General features: G+C 48.2%; 1 protein-coding gene across 2 annotated transcripts in view; it reads left to right on the top strand.

The window, feature by feature from the left end:
* krt222 (keratin 222) overlaps nucleotides 1-22777 on the top strand; it is a 29438-nt gene extending 6661 nt beyond the window's left edge. Inside the window, exons 3-10 of one of the 2 annotated variants that reach the window (XM_056281098.1) lie at nucleotides 1085-1167; nucleotides 3376-3529; nucleotides 7285-7581; nucleotides 9193-9318; nucleotides 12305-12525; nucleotides 16478-16701; nucleotides 16778-16880; nucleotides 21264-22777. In XM_056281098.1, the coding sequence (XP_056137073.1) occupies nucleotides 1085-1167; nucleotides 3376-3529; nucleotides 7285-7581; nucleotides 9193-9318; nucleotides 12305-12525; nucleotides 16478-16701; nucleotides 16778-16880; nucleotides 21264-21474 (1419 nt within the window). In that variant the 3' untranslated portion in view covers nucleotides 21475-22777. The remainder of the gene's footprint in view (nucleotides 1-1084; nucleotides 1168-3375; nucleotides 3530-7284; nucleotides 7582-9192; nucleotides 9319-12304; nucleotides 12526-16477; nucleotides 16702-16777; nucleotides 16881-21263) is intronic. The other variant, XM_056281099.1, reaches the window with a different exon arrangement.
* The last annotated feature ends 1036 nt before the right edge of the window (nucleotides 22778-23813 follow it).

Below are 23813 nucleotides of genomic sequence, written 5' to 3'. Positions count from 1 at the left end.
CATGCTACACCAGGAACACACACATACCCCACGCTGCACCAGGAACACACACATACCCCACGCTGCACCAGGAACACACACATACCCCACGCTGCACCAGGAACACACACATACCCCACGCTGCACCAGGAACACACACATACCCCACGCTGCACCAGGAACACACACATACCCCACGCTGCACCAGGAACACACACATACCCCACGCCGCACCAGGAACACACACATACCCCACACCGCACCAGGAGCACACACATACCCCACGCTGCACCAGGAACACACACATACCCCACACCGCACCAGGAACACAAACATACCCCCCACCGGACCAGGAACACACCTCCCATACTGCACCAGGAACACACACACCCACACCGCACCAGGAACACACACAACATGCTACACCAAGAACAAACACACCACCCTGAGCCAGCAACACACACACCCCATGCTGCACCAGGAACACACACATACCCCATGCTGCACCAGGAACACACACATACCCCACGCTGCACCAGGAACACACACACCCCATGCTGCACCAGGAACACACACATGTACGCCAGGCAGGTGTATGTGAACTGGTGCCAGTGTCTTCTGGCTTCACAGTGCCAAAAAGAGCTGTCACAGTCAAAAAGTGAAACCCTCTAATCAATTTCTTAATTGCTGTAGGTACGGCTTTAACGGTAGTAAATTAAAAGACGGTATATCTAGACATGATAAACTGACAGACCAGTACGACAAGCGCGGACAGGCGTCATGCACAAAATCGTATATTCCTACGTCTGTTATCCGTTCAAGCGGCTCTTAAATCTAAGCGAATCTCAATAAAGACCCTGAAAACAAGGACCGGTGTTTACCGGAAAAGAAAAAGGATTGAACTCAGTTGTTATAAAAGGCCCCTACATGCCTGAAGCCATTGCCGATCCCATTACATTCGATAACGCCTCTCATCAAACTATGATTAATATTTCTTGGCCCAAAAAAAGGGCTGACAGTAGAAGTCTTTTTTTTCTACGGAATCGGTGTGTTGTTGTCATTTAGCCGTGTCTTGTGGTTTGCTTTTTTTCTTTTTTCTTCTCAGGTTGGTAAACTGCTGATAGAGAACGCCCAGCTGGCGCTGCAGTCTGACACCATGAAGTCCAAGGCGGCTGCCATCCAGGCCAGGTCAGTGCCGTTCCCCTCGTTCACGGGTTGGTGGCAAACCGGCCTGACGTGTCGGTGCGAAGCGGCAGAATAATCTAGCAAAATCTGCCCTGGTCCGGACTGATTTTCCTTAGGGGTGTTTGAAGGTGTGCCTCCTCCTCCTCGGAGGAGAGGCGAGGACACCGTCAGGTCCGCTGGCAGCACAGCCACACGATCTGATGCACTACCACAAACCTACCAAGGTCCAAACACTCCTGCTACGGTGATAGCTAGCTAGCTAGCTAGCTAGATAGACTGTATTACTGTATATACTGTATATATAGGTCAACAATGTGCAATATAGCAACACAATAACGCACTATGAAAACAACACGGGGGGTCGATCCTTTTCCATCACCTATTAATGTTAGTCCCCTGAGGTTTTCATCCCCAAGTCAACTCTCACAATAACACTGCGGATCTTTATTCACGGCTCGTGAGAGACGTCGCTTTTTGACCACCGGAGACTTGGTGTGTTCTCACCCGCAGCAGTGCTCAGTCAATGCTCTCTGTTATCTAACTCCGGCTAGTTGCCGATTCTGCGGGCCAACCTGCATACAAATCCAGGCTGAGGTCTGTGCTGCATCGGCACTTTCTCTTATGTATTGATGTGTAGTGACACCCAGCACTCCACCCCCACATCCCCACCTCCACCCCTACTGTTGCCAGACAGGCCAATTAACTCCTGAAAGGCTCAGCTAAAAACACCCCAGCTTGAAATAAATACACCTTCTCTATTTAAATATCGGTGTGAAGGGTCAGCTGATCGTTCAGGTGACCACCTGCATAGGTAGCCCTGCTTGTACCTACTCAACCAGTCATCTCATAGCACTTAATTGTGCAAGTTGTGCAAAATCTGACACAATTCATTGCTGATCGGTGGAATAACTACAAACATGTACCTACTCAGGGTTGCAAAGAAAATCTGCAGGATAGGGGGTCCTTGAGGACTGGGTTGGGAAACACTGGTGTAGATCCCCCTCGTGCCACCAGACATCGAGTCATGGACTCCACAAGACCTCTGAAGGTGTCCTCTGGTGTCTGGCACCAAGACGTTAGCAGCAGATCCTTCAAGTCCTGTAAGTTGTGAGGTGGGGCCTCCATTGGATTGGACTTGTTTTTCCGGCACATCCCACAGACGCTCGAACTTGGAGGCCAAGGCAGCACCCTGACCTCTGTCATGTTCCTCAAACCATTCCTGAACAATGTGTGCTGTGTGGCAGGGCACATTATCCTGCTGAAAGAGGCCACTGCCATCAGGGAATACCGTTGCCATGAAGGGGTGTACCTGGTCTGCAACGATGTTTAGCTAGGTTGCACGTGTCAAAGTAACATCAACACGAGTACCAGGACCCAAGGTTTCCCAGCAGAACATTGCCCAGAGCATCACACTGCCTTCGTCGGCTTGCCTTCTTCCCATAGTGCGTCCCGGCGGCATCTCTTCCCCAGGTAAACGATGCACACGCACCCGGCCGTCCACGTGATTTAAAAGAAAGCATGATTCATCAGACCAGGCCACCTTCTTCCACTACTCCATGGTCCAGTTCTGACGCTTGTAGAAGCTCTGCAGTGGACAGGGGTCATCATGGGCACTCTGAACGATCTGCAGCTACACAGCCCCATACACAGCAAGCTGTGATGTACTGTGTATTGTGACACCTGTCTATCATAGCCAGCATTAACTTCTTCGGCAATGTGAGCTACAGTCGCTCGTCTGTGGGATCGGACCAGACAGGCTAGCTTTCGCTCTGCATGAGCATCAATGAGCCTGTGGCGCCCATGGTCCTGTTGCCGGTTCACCTTCCTTGGACCGCTTTTGGTAGGTACTGACCACTGCGTACCAGAACACCCCACAAGACCTGCCGTTTTGGAGACGCTTTGACCCCGTCGTTGAGCCATCACAATTTGGCCCTTGTCAAAGTCTCCCAGAGCCTTACGCTCGCCCAATTTTCCTGCTTCTAACACACCGACTTCCAAGAACTGACCGTTCCCTTGCTGCCTAATATATCCCACCCCTTGACTGGTGCCACTGTAACGAGATACTCAATGTTATTCACCTACCTGTAGGTGGTTTTAATGTTTTGGCTGGTGTATATCAGTGTATCTCATATTCACGTTACCGCTAATTGGGTAAAAAGTACTGATTGGAGTCGATCAAATAAATCCTGTAAATGCCTATTGGTTGGGTAGGTGTGAGGTTGAGGAGAGGCAGACCAAGCGGCTGGAACAACAAGTCGTGCTGCTGAGGGAGTCGAAGATGAGCGCGGAGAACTCCAACGTCCAGCTGGAAGCCGACCTTCAGCGCTCCACGACGGAGCTGCAGGAGATGCACCGGGAATTTGAGGTCCCCCTTTTATACCACACAACTTATTTTGTCTGTCTTTCTGTCACTCTGCTGCTCCGTCCGTCCGCCCTTCTTTCAATCTCACTGCCTGCCTGTCTACCTCTGGTTGTCTTTCCGTCTCTGTGGCTGTCTTGGTCTGGTTGTTGTCTACCTTCCTGCCAGTCTCCATGTGCACCTCGTGCCCCCCCACCACTTTAGTTGCACAGCCGCTTAAGAAGTTAAATGTACTGTGCTCGGTCTTTAACTCTGGCTACGTCACACACACATCCATCACGCTGTGTGTGTGTGTGTCTGTGTGTGTGTGTGTCTGTGTGCGTGTGTGTGTGTCTGTGTCGTTTGTTTTTGTCTTCCACCATCTATCACTCTCTCTCTTCCTGGTACCTTTAGTTTTTCTCTCATTTTTTTCTCTAGCTCTCTCTGTGTCTGTCTGTCTGTCTCTAGTCCCTCTCTTGTCTCTCGCTTGTCTCACTCTCTCTCGTCTCGTGCTCCCTCTGCCTGCCTGTCTGTCTGTCTCTCGTTTCTCTCTTGTCTCTCTCTCTCGTCTTGCGCTCCCTCTGTCTGTCTGTCTGTCTGTCTGTCTGTCTGTCTGTCTGTCTGTCTGTCTGTCTGTCTGTCGTCTCTCTCTTGTCTCTCTCTCGTCTCACTCTCTCCCTCTCTCGCTCTCTCTCTCGTCTCGCGCTCCCTCTCTCTGTCTGTCTGTCTCTCTCTCTCTCTCATCTCGCTTTCTGTCTCTATCTGTCTGTCTGTCTCTCTCTATCTGTCTGTCTCTCTCTCTCTCTCTCTCTCTCTCTCTCTCTCTCTCTCTCTCTCTCTCTCTCTCTCTCTCTCTCTCTCTCTCTCTCTCTCTCTCTCTCTCTCTCTCTCTCTCTCTCTCTCTCTCTCTCTCTCTCTCTCTCTCCTCGCTTTCTGTCTCTATCTGTCTGTCTGTCTGTCTCTCTCTTTCATCTCTCTCTCATCTCGCTCTGTCTGTCTGTCTGTCTGTCTGTCTCTCTCGCTCTCTCTCTCTCATCTCTCTCTCTCTCTCTCTCCCCATCTCTCCCTCTTCCTTTATTCTCCTCTTCCTCACCCCAGTATCTTTCATACTGTATATTGGATTCCTCTCTGTCACAGCCTGATAATTGATAAGAATGGTCTTATCCCTATCTGCCACAGCTAAAGTGTCTCTCTTTGTCTGTCTGTCTCTCTCTCTCGTCTCTCTCTCATCTTGCTCTGTCTGTCCGTCTCTCTCGCCCTCTCTCAATTCAATATGTGCTTTATTGGCATGACATACGTTTGTGTACATATTGCAATATGTACACAAGCAATATGTACTCACTCTCTCGTCTCTCGCTCTCTCTCCTCTCTCTCTCTCTCTCTCTTATTCTCATCTCTCTCTCTCTCTCGTCTGTTGCTCTCGCTCTCTCTCTCTCGTCTCGCTCTCCCTCTCCCTCTCTCTCTCTCTCTGTCTTGTCTGTCTGTTGCTCTCTCTCGTCTCTCTCTCTCTCATCTCGCTTTCTGTCTCTAACTGTCTGTCTGTCTCTCTCTCTCTTGCTCGTCTCTCTCTCATCTCGCTCTCTGTCTGTCTGTCTCTCTCTCTCTCTCTCTCTCTCTCTCTCTCTCTCTCGTCTCTCTCTCTTCTTCTCATCTCTCTCTCTGTCTGTCGCTCTCTCTCTCTCTCTCTCTTGTCTGTCGCTCTCTCTCTCTCTCTCTCTCATCTCACGCTCCCTATCTCTCTCTGTCTGTCTGTCTGTCTGTCTGTCTGTCGCTCTCTCTCGTCTGTTGCTCTCTCTCTCTCTCTCTCTCTCTCTCTCTCTCTCTCTCTCTCTCTCTCTCTCTCTCTCTCTCTCTGTCTCTCTCATCTCGCGCTCCCTCTCTCTCTCTGTCTGTCTCTCTGTCGCTCTCTCTCATCGCTCTCTCTCTCATCTCGCTTTCTGTCTCTATCTGTCTGTCTGTCTCTCTCTCTCTTGCTCGTCTCTCTCTCATCTCGCTCTCTGTCTGCCTCTCTCTCTCGTCTCTCTCTCATCTTGCTCTGTCTGTCTGTCTGTCCGTCTCTCTCGCTCTCTCTCACTCACTCTCTCGTCTCTCGCTCTCTCTCTCGTCTTGCATGCCCTCTCTCTGTCTATCTGTCTGTCTGTCGCTCTCTCTCTCGTCTGTCGCTCTTTCGCTCTCTCTCATCTCACGCTCCCTCTCTCTCTCTGTCTGTCTGTCGCTCTCTCTCGTCTCTCTCTCTCTCTCTCGTCTCTCTCTCGTCTCACTCTGTCTGTCTGTCTGTCTGTCTCTCTCTCGTCTCTCTCTCATCTTGCTCTGTCTGTCTGTCTGTCCGTCTCTCGCTCTCTCTTCTCTCTCACTCACTCTCTCATCTCTCACTCTCTCGCTCTCTCTCTCTCGTCTCTCTCTCCCTGTCTCTCCCTCTTCCTTTATTCTCCTCTTCCTCACCCCAGTATCTTTCATACTGTATATTGGATTCCTCTCTGTCACAGCCTGATAATTGATAAGAATGGTCTTATCCCTATCTGCCACAGCTTGAGTGAAAGCAATAAGTTCTAATCCAGACCACCCACACACACACACACACACCCACACACACACCCACACCCACACCCACACACACACACACTCCTGACACATCTTTGTGTGTCAGTTCTGAGAAGACAAAAAGATATGAAGAGACGTGAGGGTTGTGTTATTGCATGTGTGTGTGTGTGTGTGTGTGTGTGTGTGTGTAGGGATGAGAGAGAGTGTAAGGCTCTTATTAGCACATTAGTGCTCAGTGGTCTCTGCTGTCTCCTCACCACCACCCAGCCCAGCTCTGAGCCCTGCACCACCTCTCCTTGTTACATGTCACTGCTAACTCTGATCCCTCAACACATCTCAACCCACCCACCCACCCCTCCCCTCCCCACCACCATCCCGCCTCCCACCTCCCTCCATCTCTTCCCTCCTCCCTTCTCTCCTCCCCCACACATGCCTTTCTCATTCATTCCTGCTGACTAATATTTTGCCCGTATGGCTCTCTGCTCAACCCCTACGTGAGCCGCTCTTTTTCTTTACACACATGGATGCACACACACACACACACACACACACACACAGTACAAACACACAAGCTAACACACAGCATAACATGCAGGCTTAACAGTTGACTGTAGTCATACCCTGCATTGCGTGTGCTTCCACTCACACCCCGCCAGTGTTCTCTCTCTCTCTCCCCCTCTCTCTCTCTCTGCCCCCCCCTGTCTCTCGCTCTCTCTCTCCCCTTCTCTCTCTCTCACTCTCTCTCTCTCCTCTCTCTGTCTCTCGCTCCCCCCCTCTGTCTCTCTCCCCTTCTCTCTCTCTCTCTCTCTCGCCCCCCTTTCCCCCTCTCGCTCTGTCTCTCTGTCTCTCCTCCCCCCCTCTGTCTCTCGCTCTCTCTCGCTCTGTCTCTCTCACTCTCCCTCTCTCCCCCTGTCTCTCGCTCTCTCTCTCCCTCCGCCCCTCTCTTTGTTTTTTCTCCTTTTTTTCTCTCCCGTCCTTCATTGCAGTAGTGTGATCCCGTCCTTCTCTGGCGTATAGAATCAGAATCTGTTTTATTCTATAATTCTCAATTATTATTCACAAGCTCTCTTTCTTGAGCTTAAGTCTCGGTGTCTTTCCTGTTTTTCTCTCTCCTTCTGTCTACATCCTGTTTTTTCTCGCTCACACTATCTATCACACTCACTCACTCTCTCTCTCGCTCTCTCTCTCTCTCTCTCTCTCTCTCTCTCTCTCTGGATCGTGGTTGGCTGCACCGTCTGCAGGCAGCCCGGGCTCTGCAGCAGCAGCGGGCCGACTCCTGTGATGCTGTGCTAGTGACGACCACAGCAGCGGAGGAGGAGGAGGAGGAGGATGGCACAGGGATGGAGCTCTCCCAGCTCCTCGACCAAATCCGAGCGCAGTGCAGCCAAGCCAATCTCCCCGGCCCAGGGGAGGCACATCACAGCCCGGGCACCATCCCTAATCCGGGCCCAGGCTCGGCAGGGCCTGGTCGAACCGGAGCAGCGTCAGCATCAGCATCAGCATCAGCAGTCCGAGCAAATGGAGGCGCTCTCTCAGAGGTACGCAGTGTCTTGTCCCCCCCCCCCTCCCTCCCCGCCAGTCCTCTCTCATCCTTTTTGTTTTCATCCCACTTTCGTGCTGTTTTGGCCTATGCCAGACAGTCACCCTCAAGACTACTTCAGGCTGTTGAAGCAGAAGGGGCAGAAATGGTTGTTTTGCTGGCTGGACTCAGGGCTGCTATAGCAGAGTGTTTGTTGATGTAGTGAAAGGCCCAAAGCTAGCATGTCACTATGCCTTTCTCTTCAATTCTTGTGTGTGTGTGTGTGTGTGTGTGTGTGTGTGTCCATGGCTGTCTCCTCTCTGTTTATGACAGGCTGTTCCTGTTCATCACAACAACAGACACATAAAAATTCCACTTGATTATCGAAACACAACTCCGAATTTTCCTAAGAACAGCCACAAGCATCCCAACACGCTGCGCTGCAAATACCTGCTGCATGTGTGGGGGCTTTTTCTTCTGTTTTTTGTTTTTTCTTTAGTGAGAACATGTTGTGCCAAAACAAATAACCCCTTTTGTTTATATAGAGGGAGACGCTGTCTGGTGAAAGAATTTCCTTATAAGTTGTCTGTGTTTCATGGCGCTGTGAATTTGATCCGACAGCGGCGATTAACATACCTGAGCTAACGACTCGAGGCCACCACACCACACTGAGGCTCGTCACATCTCTGTTTCACAACAGGATGCTTCACGGTCCTGCAGACTAAACGTCTCTTTTTCACACTAAAAGCATGTGACGTTCACGAGCCTTTTTGCTGAACCTGATGTAAGACGTAGAAGGCGTAGTTGTGCTCATTCCTATCATCCGTTCCCTTATTTGAAAAACGTCGTTTGCAGCGAAGGCAACGGAAATGAGTGAACGGTTGAGTCGGCGCAGCAAACGGGCAGAATGTCATGCATAGCTTCATTTGTCATGCTGCCTAAATGTTGACATGTCTGTGTTTAGATACCTTCCCTCCGTTGCATCCGCGGAGGAAAATGCTGAGGGCGTGAAATTCATAACACCTGCCTGTCGGGACAGGGTGGTGTACACTACATCTTTATTGTCTAGATGTGTTGTGCCAAGCGTTTGTGAACAAGCTCATCAGCGGAGGTGTCTCTTCGCCCAAACTGACACATGCACTAGCGCCCAGGGGCCTCGATGCCCTCTGACGGCATTCCAGCAGGTGGGAACGTACTCGCAAGGCTTGTATCTATGTGCGTTTTAGGGTGTGTATCCCAGGCACCTTTTCCGTCCCTAACCTTGTCCCCCTTACACAATAGTTCCCTCCACGAGTGTGTTTTGACGAGACAACATCAGCTAGGTGCATGAAAAGTATAACACATGGTAATCACGTAGTCATCAGCGTATTAGTTTAGATGTATTTCAGTAATGACTGTACTACAGTAAGACACCTGGCACCAATGAAATGAGAATTTTCGGGGCGAGAAATTATACTGTGGCATCCGAAGAAATAAGTAGATGAGAGAGAGAGAGACTGGGTGAGGCAAGGAAAGAGAGGGCCCATCGGTCGGGTTTAAAGTTGGAGGTGGGGCGGGGGGCGGGGCTTGTCGGGGTATGTTGCACATTTCACCTCTTCAGACATCCAATAACAACCTGTCCCATCTAAAGGAGGAGGCAGCATGGGCGCAGGTGAACCTTGGCGGAGCCGCCCTGAGGGAGGCGCGAGCCGAGCTCGCCGAGGCCCGGAAACAGTGGCACTCCCTGCAGGTGGAGATCGAGACCTTACACGCCCTGGTAAGAACAACCCACCCAGCCATAACGCACACGTACATACAGATACAGCTACTGACACGGATAGGCAGCTACAAGCACACACGGATCCGCTTAACACACGCGGACATTCATATACAAACAGGTGGCAAATTAAAGGAAAAGTATTTGACCCCCTACAGTGATGGGGTCTGAGTGCTCTGTTATGTGGTGGGGGGGGCATTTTCCCGGCATGGTTTGGGTCCACTTGGGTCGCTGCAGGTCAATACAGAGGGATAGGAGCGCTGAAGATGTTCTGGAGGCTCGTGGTGGCCCGACATCTCACTAAGACCCTTTATGTTGGGTTCTCCTTTCATTTGTCACCCATGTATATATGCATACCCCGAAACATAAACAGACACACTTTCTTCTTTTGCACTCACCCCCCTCTGCTATTAGCTTCTTCACCTCTGCCACCTCTCCTCTGCTCCATCCATCATGCAGCCCTTTTCTCCTTTCACTGTCCACCCTTGTTCATTTATTTCTCCCGACTCATTGTTTCCTCCTCTGCTCTCTGCTGCTCACGCCGCCACCTTTCCACCCACCCATTGGTTCTATTCACAGGGAGGACTAACATAACCCCATGCATTGCAGCAGAACATAAACCATCACTCGTTTAATCGTGCCCCCCCGTCGCTGTCATCCCCTTTCTACTTCTCACGTCTTTCTTTTTATTTCCCACATTCACATTTATTTTTGCGTTGATGAGCATGTGTCACAGGCAGATGAAAGCGCGAGCGGCGCTATAATTACAGTTTTTTCCCCCGTTACGAGCGCCTGTCAATCACACTACCATTTTATACCCGAGCCTCTACAGGCTCTGCATACATCAGCGTTATCCTCATTCGTTTTAGTTTTGACAACTTTATCGCTTTAAGCAAAACCTCGACTGCAAAATACCCCACAATCAAGACCTTGTTCATGAATTATTTATTGAATTATTTATGAGTTTATTCAGGTCCGTGTATGACAAAGACGAGGCGAAAGCTCAAAATGCAGTAATCCTTTACAGTACTGGAGGTAAAACCTTCATCCAGGGGGCAAATGGTGAATTGTTTGTAAAGGAACGGTTAACAGTAGTTCCTGGATAACTCTGAATCAGATGCTAAACGGCATGTAACCAGTAACGAACCTTCTCTTCCCTAACTCCATATTAGTTACCATGTTTGTGCCTTCCCAGGTAAAGTAGTGCATCACACTGCATGGTTATTAGAAATGCATCATGACTTCATGACTATCCTACATTTAGTCACCACTTAGTAACCACTCAGTATGATGCACCATCTTACTTAACGAGACACAGAAGTACTAACTAACGTGGTGATAGCAAGGAGGTAATGATTTGTTATTGGTTACATGCCATCTAGCACCTGAATCTGAGTTTATCATGAACTAAGTGCTTATTATGAGAGATTCACACAAATCCAGGCGCTAATTATTAGAAACTCTTATCTAGCAGTCTGTTCTTAAGTAGCTTATATGCTAGGATTTGATTCGGAGCTATTCTGGAACTACTTCTTAACGAACATGCCTACGCACGCTCAGTTATCCAGGTAATGAAACCGTAGAAAGTTGGATCAGTTCATCTGGACACGACGTTTATTGACAGAAGCGTTTCATCACTCATCTAAGTGATGGAACGCTTCATTCTCCAGCCTTCAGTCTCAACTCACTGCAGGTATCCTCACCCTTATAAACAACACAGTGGCATAACGACCGAAACCACTTTCATATGCAAATTGTGGTGACCATTAACTAGAGTTGTAATGGCCATGTGTACTATTCACAGAGGATTGAGGTTATCACAGCTTTGCAACCATTCCCATTCTCTGTAGACAACCACATCAAGTTCACCAAGGAGGATGTGAAAAATGACCGGTTAGCCTTCTTAGAATGTGAAATTGCAATTGGTGATTGGGGACATTTGATTGTTGATGTTTACCGTAAACCAACACATACTGATCAGTACTTAAGGTTTGACTCTCATCATCCACTGGAGCACAAACTAGGAGTCATCAGGACGCTGCACCACCGAGCTGACAACATCCCCACCTACACAGCAGCCGGGGAAGGGGAGAGAAATCCCATATTAGACAGGCCCGGGTTAAGTGTGGTTATCCTAACTGGGTGTTTGTCAAAGCCAGGAAGACGCCCAAACAGTGGACCAACCAATCGAACAGAGGAGGAGGACAACAGCTGTCTAAGTGTAAACCAGTGGTGATTCTGTATGTGGTGGGAGTGTCAGAACAGTTGAGACAGGTATTTTCCAAACATCGCATCTCAGTTTCTTTCAAACCCCAAAACACGTTGCGCCAGAAATTGGTCCACGCCAACGATCAGGTCCCCCGGCACAAACAGAGCAATATAGTGTACACTCTTAAGTGCCAGGAGGATTGCCGTGACTTGTACATGGCACAACACAGGAGAGCTAACACATCAGGCCAGGACTCCACAGTCATCTACAGGCCAGTGGCCACTCCTTCAAGGATGAGGATGTGCACATTTTTGATCGGGAGGAACGCTGGTTTGAACGGGGAGTCAAAGAGGTCATCTCTGTGGAGCGGGAATGACCATCCCTGAAACAAGGGGGGGCTAAGAGTACATATGTCACCATCTTACAATGCTGTGATTGCAATTAATCCCCCAATCTGCTGTGAATAGTACACCTGGCCATTGTTTTTCTAGTTAGCGGTCATGAAACTGATCATTGTTTTGGGTCGTTATGCCACTGTATTGTATATAAGGGTGGAGACACCTGCAGTCATTTGAGACCGACTCACTTAGATGAGTGATGAGACGTATCTGTCAATAAAGGTTGTATCCAGATGAGCTGATTCACTCAGTAGTTGGTATATAAGCGTTGTACAGCATTACCCAAAATGCTCTCTGTGTTAACAATACAATGGGAAGTGAAAATAGACAATGGCGTACAAGTGGCGCTCACACTGCTCTCCTCCACCACCTTGTCCAGGAGAAGGGCCTGGAGAGCTCCCTGCAGCACACGCAGCAGCTGTACTCCAGCCAGCTGCAGGACCTGTCCCAGGTCATCTCCGGGCTGGAGGGCGAGCTGGAGCAGGTGAGGAGCGGGCTGGCCACGCAGCGCCAGCGCCACAGCCAGCTGCTCAACACCAAGATGAGGCTGGAGCGGGAGATCGCCACCTACCGGCGCTTGCTGGAGCGCGAAGAGGGCAGGTGAGGACCGGGGCCAGGGGAAACACGTGAGGAACGTTAACCGGAAAGCAGAAAAGAAATGATCGGAGTTGGAATGGCTCCAGGCCCAGGTGGTCTACAAGTGTCGGGGCAGTCTTACCTTCACGGACTGTCTACACAGTAACGACAATGTGAAGAGAAAAAGATAAGACATGGCTTTTGTGGCGGCAGATCTTTGCAGTTACTCGGTTGGCGTTTTGTACAATTTGTACAACGTCGTAATAATCCTAAAAAGAAGCTTCAACTCTTGCTTCAGCCGAAAAGCGATCTGTGGTAGGGTCGCTAATGGCGTGACATGATCCTAAAAAAAAAAAAATCCCCACTTGAACAAACATTTCCCCCCAAAAAACACGTTTGCTAGTAAGCAGAGATACACTCCCATGCGGGTCCCGCGTCAGAAACCCACAAAACAATCCTTTATTCGAACTGTGCAGACAGTTTCTGGGGGTCGGCATCACATGCACACATAACAAATGAACAGGATGTGTTTCTTCTACCAACAGAAACAAATTATGTGTAAGGACGAAAATTACCTTCAAGAAACCTTGATCCTCTACTGTGTTTTCTTTCTTTAGCTGTCAAAGCGTCTAATTTCCCATCTCGGCGTGTTGTCTTTTACCAGCAGCTCCAGCTGAAAGGTCAAGGCTTATAGGGATCACGTCTCAATAGAAGGTGAAAATTCCAAATAATTGCAGGTCGAGACAGATTTTGGTTTTGGTGCACACCCAACAAAAATAATTACGCTGAGGCGAGATTGGAAACCCTCCAGCACATCTGACAGTCGGGCAATTCTGACTTGCATCTGTGAACAGTAGAGTCGGTTTAGTCGAGAGGAACGTTCACCCCCGAGACTCCGAGGGTACTTTGGTCCTCTGAGACATGACCGCTGCCTCCGTTTTAAACCACTCTTGGGGTTTGATGTGCAAGCAGATGCGGCTGGCCAGTACAGGGCGCCGGGGCGCCGCCCCCTTCAAATATCAAGAGGTGAAAATCTAAATATTGGTCCCAAATGCTATTGGGTTGATTTCTGTGTGAATACTTCCTGGGTGAGGGGCGCCGGCCGAACGATACCTTATGTAAGCTCTCAAACTTGTGGCGAGCAGGTGACCTGAGGCCTAATTCGTTTCTTCAGCGTTTCCATGGGGCGCAGTTCTGTGCGCCCCAGACACTCCCGCTTTTATTGGCAGCGAAGTGGTATTGTTTTAATGTTTTCTTCATCTGGTGTGATTGTGGCCAATTCTCCTGGCTGTCAATCATGTTCACACCCACTGTGACGCCTCGTCTCCACTGTCAATCATCCGCCGTCTACGAACCCTGATAAAATCTATAGGCTACGTTGGCCTGCTTAATAACTCTGGGACTGTGTGGACATTAAAGCAGCTGTCAGGTGGGCTGTGCCAAGGTAAATTGCGCCCCCCCCCCCAAAAAAAATGCTTTAGCACCAGCCGCCACTGTGTGCAAGTAGAGGGCCATTTGCAACCTGGGTGTGATTATACAACCTAGTAGGATCTGACAAGAAGGAGGTCCACATCCAGGTGTTTGGGAAGCCGTTCCCCTATAGTGTTTTATTGAGGGAGCTTATGCTCCACTTCACCTTAATCACCGTTTATCCTCAACAAGGGTTTGGGCCACAGGCCGCTCACAGCAACTCGCTCCACAGAGCAAACATTTGACTGTGATTTGACAGTTTTAGGAAAGTGGTGTGGCGTCATGACTCTTGTGAATGACTCCATTGCAGTCAAGTATCAGGCTATAGCGCCACCTGTAGGCCTAATGTTGGTCTAGTGCAGGGGTTGGCAACCTTCACTATCAAAAGAGCCCTTTTTGGCCCAAAAAAAAAGAAATCTGTCTGGAGCTGCGAAACGTAATTGAGCCTTATTATGAAGGTAACAGGGCTTATTAAGTCTGAATTAGCCTATCAACATTTCTAATAGGTCTAAATGAGTGTTCATTAACATGTTTTACCACATGTGGGTACTCTGCAGCGGGCTATTTATGATGATTTGATACTTTAACTTTGCATTTCCATTACAATAACACCACACTTTGTTGCATTTATGAAATTGTAGAACTACAATAAAGAAAACCGTTTGCATTTTTGTTATTTTTATTGTGGAAGGCAACAAAACACAAAACTGAACAGAAATCCAGTTCAGCAGAGGGAATCCTCTCCATTTCTCCTCAGCCCCGTTCCAGCCCTCGGGCCTGAGCATCGAACACAACAGCTGAGGGTCAAATCATTGCATAACAAAATCCCGACCTGCTAAAACAGATACGTTGTTGCTAAATTACAGCCTATTAAAGGACAACGTTCTCACCTGTTTAATACGATTTCTGTTTCTGCACGTCGCCGCAGATCTTCTCTATCGGGGCTGTGCTGCAGCCTCCCGTCTGTGAGGCGGAAGTCATATTTGGAGTATGTGGTTCATGGAGGAGGTGGGGAGACTCCAGACCAGCCACCGTTGTTGAGGTTCGGCTAAGTTTAGAGGGCGAGGTGCCGGCTGTAAGCATAGGCTATGATGCACATTTTAGATGGTGAAATGTTAAAAATAAATTATTCGGTGTGGAGAACATCGGAATCACATAAGGCCTACAACTATGATAAATGAATATTAAAATGTTAAAAAGTAATCGTGGGCGTCCGGGTAGCGTAGCCTTCTGTTCTGTGGCCTACCAACACAGGGGTCGCTGGTTCGAATCCCTGTGTTACCTCCGGCTTGGTTGGGCGTCTCCACAGACACAATTGGCCGTATCGGCGGGTGGGAACCCGTGTGTGGGTATGTGTCCTGGTCGCTGTACTAGCACCTCCTCTGGTTGGCCAGGGTGCCTGTTCAGAAGGGGGAGCTGGGGGGAATAGTGTGATCCTCCCACGTGCTACACCCCCCTGGTGAAACTCCTCACTGTCAGGTGAAAAGAAGCGGCTGGCGACTCCACATATATCGGAGGAGGCATGTGGTAGTCTGCAGCCCTCCCGGATCAGCAGAGGAGGTGGAGCTGTGACCGGAACAGCTTGGAAGAGTGGGGTAATTGGCCGGATACAGTTGGGGAGAAAAAGGAGGACCCCCCCCCCCCCAGAAAAAAGGTAATCATTATTCAGTTCCATATAAATTTTGTCAAAGCCACAGGGAGCCACTGGGGAGGGCCAAAGGAGCTGCAGGTTGCCGGCCCCCAGGCTAGTGTTTGCCCATGTTCACTTCCTGCGAGAGAAGGAGCCAAAGTCTGACTCACCCTTTTTGCATAATATTTGGGTTTATTAAGCATTATTTGCTCAGCGTTTGGCATTTTCTTGGCAGTACTTTGGCGTAAGCAAATTTTTGGAGGAAATGGAGAGTTGCTTTGAACTGATTTGCCGTAATTCTTATTAATGAGCGAGGGGAAAAGGTAGCACGCACAGCTTGCTGCTATAATGCTCTTCATTATTATTCCTTCCTAAACTTTGGAAGGAATCTTTAAAGTGTTCAACCATTTTAGGAGATGTGCAGATGTATTCAACCTTTCTGTATAGTTTTTATTACATATACATTCTAATTTTTGCCATAGAAACGTACGGCAGAATGTTAAAGGAAAGGTTCACTTTTTTAAACCTCTACCACTTTAAAACATTCTCAGATATCATTTAAAATCATAGACGGAACTGCAAATGATCGCTTCAGTATTTAGAAACATAAGCCTTTGCTCATCCTCTCACTGGGCTTCAACACAGTCTAATGGGGCAGTTGTTTAAGCCATTAAAAACATGACAAATCTTCTGGAAAACAAGAAGCTCACAGTACGTTCACAGATTTCAAACAAGTGTATATGTATTGTAGTATTGCTACACTGTCATACACCAGACTTGCAAACAGAGTTTTGTGATAGTTAATATGGAATGACACAACACACACACAAGCATACAGTATACATACTTTTGTGTTCTATTCCAATGTGCCCCCAGGTACATGGGCCATAATAGGCATTTGGTGACTCTGCGGCCATGGGGGAGTTCCCTGGTGGAGCCAAAGGAGAACGGGCTGGAGAATGGCTTCAGTGACCCAGCAGTGTCCCCGGACGAGCCCAAGTCTGAGCCCCTGCCAGACATACCTCCTCTCCACCTGCCAGACAACGGGGTGAAGAAGAACTCTCTTCTCCAGAGACAGCAAAGCCTGGTTATTCTCACAGGTAAGACAAAACATATACATAAATCCCATCATAGTGATTCCCCATTATCCTGTGGCATTGATTTTGCTCTACGCAGAACCAGAGCATGATGACGAATTCCATATCTCCACGGTGAAGACTCAGGAGATTCTTCAGGGCAACGTGGTGCAGGAGAGTGCAGAGGGTCACGGTACTGTGGAGTAAGTATTGATCCTGGCACCATCTTTTGACCTGATGTCAACACCGCTGGTTAAATGTCAAATGAAAGGGCCAGGAGCATTTAATGTCAACTGTACTTCACAGAAAACAGCTGCTATTCATTATTATGGCCTTCAAAGCTATAATTCAGAAGAGCAGACCTGAAAATAAAAATTATTTTCATTACTGATAAATCTATCAATTTGTTTTTTGATCGATTTATTTATCATGTAATCTATCTTATGTCAGCTGTGTGTTTGGCTTGACCAACAGCTAAATACCATTTCAAATAGTCTTTGTACAATCATATGAATCAGAAAGATGAGCAAATTTTAGAATTTGTGAATCTGTGAGCAGATACTTGGTATTTCAACTTGAAACATGGCCAAGATATCAAGTCAATTGCCAAAATTAGAAATTGATCAATATTCTGTCAAGCAATGGACTTCCTGTCTCTTCTGTCCTTTTTTGACCTCAGACAGGTCCCCACCCCTCCCACACACAAAGCGGGCAATACTTTTGATCTGATTTTGACTCTGAGCTGCTCCACAGCAAATCTGACTTGTCATCCCGCTACATCTGTCAGACCACTTCTTTATTCAATTTATGGCTCCTTACTGGAACATCCTCATGTTCCTCCACAAATGTTCTCCTTCTGCCGAAACATCTGGTCCCTTACACCGATCCAGCGTTCCAATGAAGTTTTGGCTTCCATGCCCCCTCATAATGATTTCTTTTCACTCTCTGTCAAAGAAGGTACAGACACACTCTGTTCCTCACTAGCCTCCTCTCTTAACAATCTCTGCCCTCTAAGCATCCAAACCTGCTCGTAACGCCCCCACTAGTCCATGGCCCACTGAGGTTATCAGAGAGCAAAGGGCGGGGCTCTGAGCAGTGGAGAGAAAATGGTGTAAAACCAGAGAGCCCACTGACCTCAGTGACTAGTCACTAGATGCTTGATGCTAGAGACACTGATAGCTATCAGTGTCTCCTAGCCTCATTTTCCTCCAGCTTAAAAACAGCTAAAACCCCTTACTATCAGAACAAGAGCACCAATGATGGTCAAAAAAATTTTTTTTTTTTGCTTTTAACTCACTCCTCAATCTGCCTCCTCCTCCGACCTTCACTCTGCTCACTCCAGACATGTTCGCCTCATACGTTACTGATAAGGTTTCTCCCATCAGTAACCTGTTCTCTGAGCCTGACCAACTCCGTCTGCCGCTGCCAGCTAACAGTGCCTCACTCACCTCATTCTCCCCCCTGACTGGGGAGAAAGTCTCCAAGCTTCTGCTGGACTCTCATCCCACTACCTGTCCACTGGACCCGATACCATCCAACCTCCTACAGACCATTTCCCACGCACTTAACCCCGCAGTCACGCACATCATCAACTCCTCGCTTACAACGGGTGTGTTCCCCACTTCATTTAAGCAAGCTCGGGTCATCCCGCTGCTAAAAAAAAACCTACACTCAACCCAGCCCAGGTTGAAAACTACAGACCGGTTTCACTCTTACCCTTTCTATCAAAAAATACTTGAGTGCACGGTCTTTAACCAAATCTCTGAATTCCTTTCTGAGAACAATCTGTATGATCCGAATCAGTCTGGCTTTAAGCAGGGTCACTCTACCGAGACTGCACTCCTGTTGGTAATAGAATCACTGCATTTGGCTAGAGCTGGTGGTCAGTCCTCAACTTTATTGCTGCTAGATCTGTCAGCCGCCTTTGACACGGTTAACCACCAAATCCTTCTCTCCACATTCACTGAGCTTGGTATCTCAGGATCTGCCCTCCATTTGTTCATGTCCTACCTCTCAGGGAGATCTTTTAGAATATCTTGGAGAGGAGAAGTGTCCAAACCATACAGCTTATCCTCAGAGATGCCTCAAGGGTCAGTGCTTGGTCCCCTTCTCTTCTCAATATACATCACCTCACTTGGTGCAATCATCCGCTCCCATGGTTTCTCATACCATTGCTATGCTGACGATACCCAGCTCTTCCTATCATTCCCGTCAGATGACCTCACAGTCTCAGCACGGATATCGTCATGCCTTGCTGATATATCTGCATGGACAAAAGAACGCCACCTTCAGCTTAACCTATCTAAGACTGAGCCCCTTGTCATCCCAGCCAGTCCATCCTTACAACAACAGATCAATATCCAGCTCGGATCAACCCAACTCATGCCCACAAAGTCTGCCCATAACCTGGGTGTCATAATTCATGATCAACTGACCTTTAAGGTTCACGTGGCCTCGATTGCTTGGTCGTGCCGATTTGCCCTATACAACATCAGGAAAGTTAGGGCCCTGACACACCAGGCTGAGGGTTGGCCGTCACGCCGTCGGTGAGCATCTATGACCCTAGTTTTGGTGGTGTGTCCCGCACTGTCGGCACTAGTCGGACCCCTGTCGGCAGCTTTTCGGCCGATTCAGCATGTTGAATCGGCAGAGTCCGTCGGTGAGAGAGATCACTCTAATTGGCTGTTCAGCTTAGCGAACCAATGCAGAACATACATGCTAGTTTGCCGTCGCTGTAGTCTTTGCAGTGTGTTCAAGTGCTACGTTTTGGCCCAGATGACAGGCGATGTGAGGCAACGCAACAGTTGGCCTTCATCGCCGCTAGTCGGTTTGGTGTGTCTGGGTCCTTAGCACAACTCCTAATACAGGCTCTTGTAATATCATGCATTGATTACTACAACTCCTTACTGTCAGGTAAGGAGTTGCAGTAATCACTTCAATGCACTTTCAAATCTCTGCAAATGATCTAGAACGTGGCGGCGCGTTTGGTCTTCAACCAACCCAAAACTGCACGTCACTCCACTGTTCATATTTCTCCACTGGCTCCCAGTAGCTGCCCGCATCTAATTCAAAACCTTGATGCTCGCTTACAAAACAGCAACTAAAATGGCTCCCACCTGAATTCCCTCATTCAGGTCTACACTCATTCCCGCTCACTACGCCCTGCCAATGAAAGGTGCCTGGCACTACCGCCACAACAGGGCCCTAAGGTCACGAGCCAGACTCTTCTGTAGTTACCTGGTGTTGGAACGAGTTACCAAACTCCATTCGATCCACTGAGTCCCTCTCCATCTTTAAGAAGAAGCTAAAGGCCCAGCTCTTTCACGAACAACTCCACACCTGATGGTATTAATAAAAATACAAAAAACAAAAACGCTTCTATGCACCCTATGCATTGCCTTTGTGCACTGCCTGTTGACACCTGTGTCCTATCGGACTTGAACCTAGTTTTTTGGCACTTACTTGCGTTGTCTCCTGACTAGATCCTTGCTTGTGTTGTATTAACTCTCACGCCGCGTTGGATAAAAACGTCTGCTAAATGAAATTGTAACATTGTAACATTTCTTGACAATTGACAATTCAGTCAATAAGTAGTCTGTTAATCAACTAATTGTTTCAGCACTGTAAAAGAATAATATGTAAGAACCACATTATCCAGTATTAGATGGGATGTCATATTCCACAACAACTGTGGAGTATGTGCCATGGCAAAGCAAGCTGGTATACGTTATATATAAGTTATGTAAGTTACGTGACATCACAGTCATATGGGCAATCTCTCACCCAGCAGACGAGTTGTACACACAAAGGAATTACCTTTTCACTTCTATGTTTTGCAAGCTATGAGACATTATTTGGTTGCACAATTTCCCATGAGCAGCTCCTCCCTGAGCTGTATGGGAATTATCCTCCGTCGGGAGCCGTCCTTTGATGTGGAGACACCTACCTGCTGCAGACATCTCAGGGTGTGGTGCCTGTCATTGTTCAGACAGACATAGGTAGACACATCGTCGTGTGTTAAAATCCACAAGATCGCATTCATAAAGGCACGCCAAAGAGCTAACACACACGCAGGCACACACAGCTGGGCCTGGCATTGTAAATGCTTTCAGTTCATGTTCAGCAGCCCTGCCTCACCAACATGTGTCAGACTCTGATGTATTTATTTGATAGGCATTAGCCTCTGAACGTCTGTTCAGTGTTCTCTCCCTTGTGTGGAAAATCATTTCAGTTTGCCAGTTTATAATTTGAACCCTATGAGTGTTTTTGGTGCATGTTTGCGAAGTCAGCAGTGTTATGAGATGTGCTGAGAACAGTGTAGCTGTGGCTGAAGATGGTGTATTCTGCACGTAATTATTTCCAAAGACCCCAGTGGCCAAATCTCTGTCCTTGGCATCAGATAAATGCATCATTGAGTTGAATATATTTCATTCCATCAAGTTTTTTTGTTTTCCCGCTTGTGGCCAAGGTCGGCCCTCCAGCCTGGTGTCATTTTCAACAGTCGTATAGTGAAATCACTACTTTGCATGTATGTCATGATCTCCCCATTTACTTTGTGTCCGTGTCTTCCAACCTCTCACGTCTAGGACAGAGAAGATTGACAAGGTGATTAAAAAATGGGAGGGGTCCTTCTTCAAGGGGAACCCCAAGCTGAGGAAGAAGTCGGTGTCGCTACGCTTTGATCTGCACATGGCTGCTGCCGACGAGGGTTGTGCCCAGACAAAGCAGGACAGCCTGCCCGACGTGGAGGTGCGCCTGGTCATGAAGAGGTCTCGCAGCATTCCCACCATCACCTAGGAACTGACGCCGCGGCATCGGCTGCCCCGCTTGGCCGAGGTGACGAGGAAACGTCAAGAAACAACTGTGGGATTGTGGATTTCACCATCCTGTCATGCTCAAGTATGATATGATCATGAAATCTCCCATCACACCAAGCCAGTGATTCGTGAATGCCTACTAAGAGACTTTGCATCACTCATTTGTTGAAATCAAGACACAAAAATCACCCCACCGCCGCGTAAGCGTACTCATCGGGCTTTGGCAAAAGCCTCGCAAGGGGCCATTTCTATAGCATCTTGATTCATTCAGACCGAACGACATCACCTATACTGGAGCTGTGCATTATGAATTCATGTTTTGATCACATTTTGCTAATCAATGTTCTATACCAGAGAGCAAAACTCTAAACACTTTAATCAGTGCAATATAGGGTTGTTATCACGTCCCTCATAAGAGATTAATATATGTAGTTTTAATTAACTCTAATCAACTAACCCTTCCTACAGCCGACCGAAAACAGATAACGAGACAGACACTGTAAATTAAGCAAGGAGTCACAGGTCTGTATTTTAATTGGCTGTGAACTATTTAAAGATTTTTTTTTCTTCTTTATTTTCTTTCTTTCTTTTTTTTTTTTTAAATTTCTGTCCTTAACTGCTTTGCATCGCAGACTCACACGAGCACCGGCACTTAAGAGATCCTCTTAAGGCTCGTTCACTAAGGGGTTTGTGTATATTTCAGTATTTATGTAGATACAAAAAAATATTTTCCTGCAAATCGAACCGATCGTGTCAATTGCGCAATGCATTACCCCCCAAAAGCTGCTCCCCCGTGGGGTTGTATAAGAAGCGAGGCGCCCGGCTCTCACCCCGCGCGTCTCGGTGACTGTAGGCAGCCTGTCCGGCCAGAGGGGGGCAGTGTTTGTACATAGTGAACCGCCGCATCTTCGACGCTTGCCTCCTGGGTTGTTGTGTAAATAATCTATAGCGCTTACCTGTTAAGGCTGGTTACACTTTAACACGAGACGGTTTTTATGCTGGGTTTTGGACTCCGCACACAGACATTTGTGGGGGGGGGGGAAGCGGAGCCGTAGAGCAGTGCAGTTGGGTGCCTCTTGATAAGTTTAAAGAAGAAACACGAATAAACGATGATCTATGCAGTTCTTCCTTGGTTTGAGTTTTGCGCTCGCTTCGCGGAGCGCTCGAGCCGCGCTCGAGCCGCGCTCGCTTGTTCGTTTGGGGAGCTCCAGCACTTCAGAATGAAGGGTTCTGCTTTTATCTGCCAATTTATCATTAAAATAAAAACTATACGCAATCTAGTCTTGTCTTCATCGCAGCCGGAACAGCACTTGCTCCAATGTGTGTACGTTTGTATTGGACGTATTTCTCCAACTCACCACCTGTTTTGACCTTTCCCCTGTCAGGACAGACTTGGGGCAAGTGGGGGCAAGTGGGGGCAACAGGGGAGTAACATGCAGTCTCACCCCCCCAATTCATTCCTAGAGACAGTTTAGTGCGGCCGATCCACCTGGCCTACATGTCTTTGGGAGGAAACCCACGCAGAGAACATGCAAACTCCACACAGAGGACGACCCGGGACTGACCCACCAAGGTTGGACTACCCCGCGGCTCGAACCCGGGACCTTCTTGCTGTGAGGCGACCCCGCTAACCACTGCACTACTGTACCGGCCCTGTGTGATGGCCTGGCGGCCTTGTCCAGGGTGTCTCCCCGCCTGCCGCCCAATGACTGCCGGGATAGGCTCCAGCATCCCCGAGAGCCGGATAAGCGGTTCGGATAATGGGATGGGATGGATGGACGAAAAGCACACTTTGAGGAAATTGATCATTTTTTTATCACATTTTGAAAACATACAAGAGCAAGACTTGTGTAAAAACACTTATTTTTACACATCATAGCCAGAAATAAATATATTCACACAAAAGCTCACGACGTTCAAACGACACGTATCGAAGTGTCGTGACAATCTGTTGGCAGGTCATTTCTGCGCGTACTCGTACCATTGCACCTTTATCTTTACTCACAATAATGATTAAGAAAGCCCCGCCTCAACATTGTCCATTGAAAGAAGATTGTTCCCCCGAGTATTCTCAACAGTTAAGACAAATCTATCCTGGGTTGAGACAAAAAATAAATTAAATACGGCCTCCCAGCCTACACATAAGCTACTGCTTTCTATCATTTATACAGCTGCATTGTATTCATTATGAAATCACTTGGCTATGTTAGCAAGGTTTACCATGTCACCCAGCAGCTCCTGTAGCAGTGGTGTTTGACCAGACGTCGCCCTGCTGGTTACACACATACCTGCTATCGTCTGACACGGGTGCGATTCAGG

The sequence above is a fragment of the Lampris incognitus genome, chromosome 5, assembly GCF_029633865.1.
Source record: "Lampris incognitus isolate fLamInc1 chromosome 5, fLamInc1.hap2, whole genome shotgun sequence".
NCBI lineage: Eukaryota > Metazoa > Chordata > Actinopteri > Lampriformes > Lampridae > Lampris > Lampris incognitus.
Note: the sequence above shows the minus strand (reverse complement) of the source record. Positions and strands in the feature narration are given on the sequence as shown.